This window comes from Argentina silus (genome assembly GCF_951799395.1).
Source record: "Argentina silus genome assembly, chromosome: 16".
In the NCBI taxonomy this organism is placed as follows: Eukaryota; Metazoa; Chordata; class Actinopteri; order Argentiniformes; family Argentinidae; genus Argentina; species Argentina silus.
Genome location: NC_139670.1, coordinates 962,442 through 964,347, shown reverse-complemented (window position 1 = coordinate 964,347; position 1,906 = coordinate 962,442). Strand labels below are relative to the sequence as shown.

At 50.1% G+C, this 1,906-nt stretch overlaps 1 protein-coding gene across 1 annotated transcript in view; it reads right to left on the bottom strand.

Annotated features, from left to right (window-relative positions):
* The window catches only part of nubp2 (nucleotide binding protein 2 (MinD homolog, E. coli)), a 7,374-nt gene continuing 5,468 nt past the window's right edge, over nucleotides 1-1,906 (bottom strand). Inside the window, exons 4-7 of the mRNA XM_083686982.1 lie at nucleotides 1,699-1,856; nucleotides 1,365-1,475; nucleotides 987-1,056; nucleotides 1-267 (exon numbers count right to left, since the gene is read on the bottom strand). Of these exons, the coding sequence (XP_083543108.1) occupies nucleotides 128-267; nucleotides 987-1,056; nucleotides 1,365-1,475; nucleotides 1,699-1,856 (479 nt within the window). The 3' untranslated portion in view covers nucleotides 1-127. The remainder of the gene's footprint in view (nucleotides 268-986; nucleotides 1,057-1,364; nucleotides 1,476-1,698; nucleotides 1,857-1,906) is intronic.

Sequence of the window (1,906 nt, the reverse complement as noted above, 5' to 3'; positions counted from 1 at the left end):
ACCCCCCTCACTCTCTACCATCCTTCCTTGTTGTGTGCAGATGCGTTGTAACAGTGAGTTGTGATGTTATAGATATTGATGTTATAGATATTGAGGTTATGATGCTGATGCAGTTGAATAGTGAGTATCAGGTCATTATGAAGCTGGCTAGGAGGGTCTGGGTAATGCTGTTGATGGAACTGAAGGTGGCACTGTCTGGAAACATCTGGATGAAGTCTTTGCCTTCCTCGATACAGGAAGTGAGCTGAGGGTCCAGGGGCACCGAACCTGATATGGGACAGACAGACAGACAGACAGTTAGTGGTCAGCACCTGAAAAGATCAGGTGGCCTTAAGGTTACATGACAGATGACAGATCACAAACACAAACAGACACCCTTACACACACACACACACACACACACACACACACACACACACACACACACACACACACACACACACACACACACACACACACACACACACACACACACACACACACACACAGCGTGGGTTAAACATGGCTTCCCAGCGCTCCTGGTGTGTCACATTATCTGCCTCATTTATCTCTGATTGACTCACACCCATAACCCATAACGATCATCGACCAGCGGCGGCTAACGGCTAACGATCTACTTACTGTACATCCAGATAACAGCTAACGCTAACCCAGCAGGCTAACAGATCCCAATGGTTACATCTAAACATCATCTCCTCTGAAACGCTGCGGAAGAAGCAGATCTCAGATCACATTCAGACCGACCATTTTACCGGAGCCGCTCAGAGGTAAAATGCCTGCTGATGACACGCACTTTCACAGGGAGTCGCTGGACCTGGGTGACACCTAGTGGCCGCTGGTGGAACACACCGGGCGCCCCAGTGCAACTCCCGACTGTGTGTGGTGTGTGCGTGGTGTGTGCGTGGTGTGTGTGTGTGTGTGTGTGGTGTGTGTGTGTGTGTGTGGTGTGTGGTGTGTGTGTGGTGTGTGTGTGGTGTGTGTCTTACCTAGAAACACTGATCCTGTCAGCTTGGCCAGCTCCTCTCCTCCTCCCTTAGAGAAGATGTTGCTGCATTCCTACAAGAAAACAAAACAAACAAAACACACGTGACTTCAGTAATCCTCCTGGCACGACAGAGGTGATACATGTACATGGAGTTCCCAGACACAGATTAAGCCTGATCCTAAACTACTGTCTTCTACTGAAATGACCAGATTAGAAACATGTCTGAGGGCAGCAAAAACTGAATCTGAAGCCAATAGGTTCAATAAGGATAGCAGTAAGATGATTATGATTTTGTGTGTGTGATTGTGTGTGTGTGTGTGAGATGGTGTGTGTGTGTGTGTGTGTGTGTGTGTGTGTGTGAGATTGTGTGTGTACTCACTGAGCAGTGTGGACAGACGAAGCCGCTCATGTTCTCTACGATCCCCAGGATGGTCAGGCCCGTCTTCTTACAGAACGTGATCTCCCTCCTCACGTCCCCCGTCGACACGGCCTGGAGGACCACCACAACGTTACTGTGATTCCATTAGATATGTTTAACCAGTACCTGGGGTGTTGGAACCAGTATGACCAGTATAAACCAGTATAACCAGTACCTGGGGTGTGGTGACCACTATGGCTGTACCAGTATGACCAGTATAAACCAGTATAACCAGTACCTGGGGTGTGGTGACCAGTATGACCAGTATAACCAGTATCACCAGTATAACCAGTACCTGGGGTGTGGTGACCAGTATGGCTCCGTCCACCTTGTGATGCTTCTTCAGGTTCTCCAGCACAGCCAGGTGCTCGTCTGACGTCCCAGGGGGCGTGTCCACCAGCAGGAAGTCCAGCTCCCCCCACGCCACGTCAGTCACAAACTGAGCAATCAGAGCTGGGGTGGTACCACACGGCGAGGAGATGGGGGGAGAGAGGGGAGAAGAG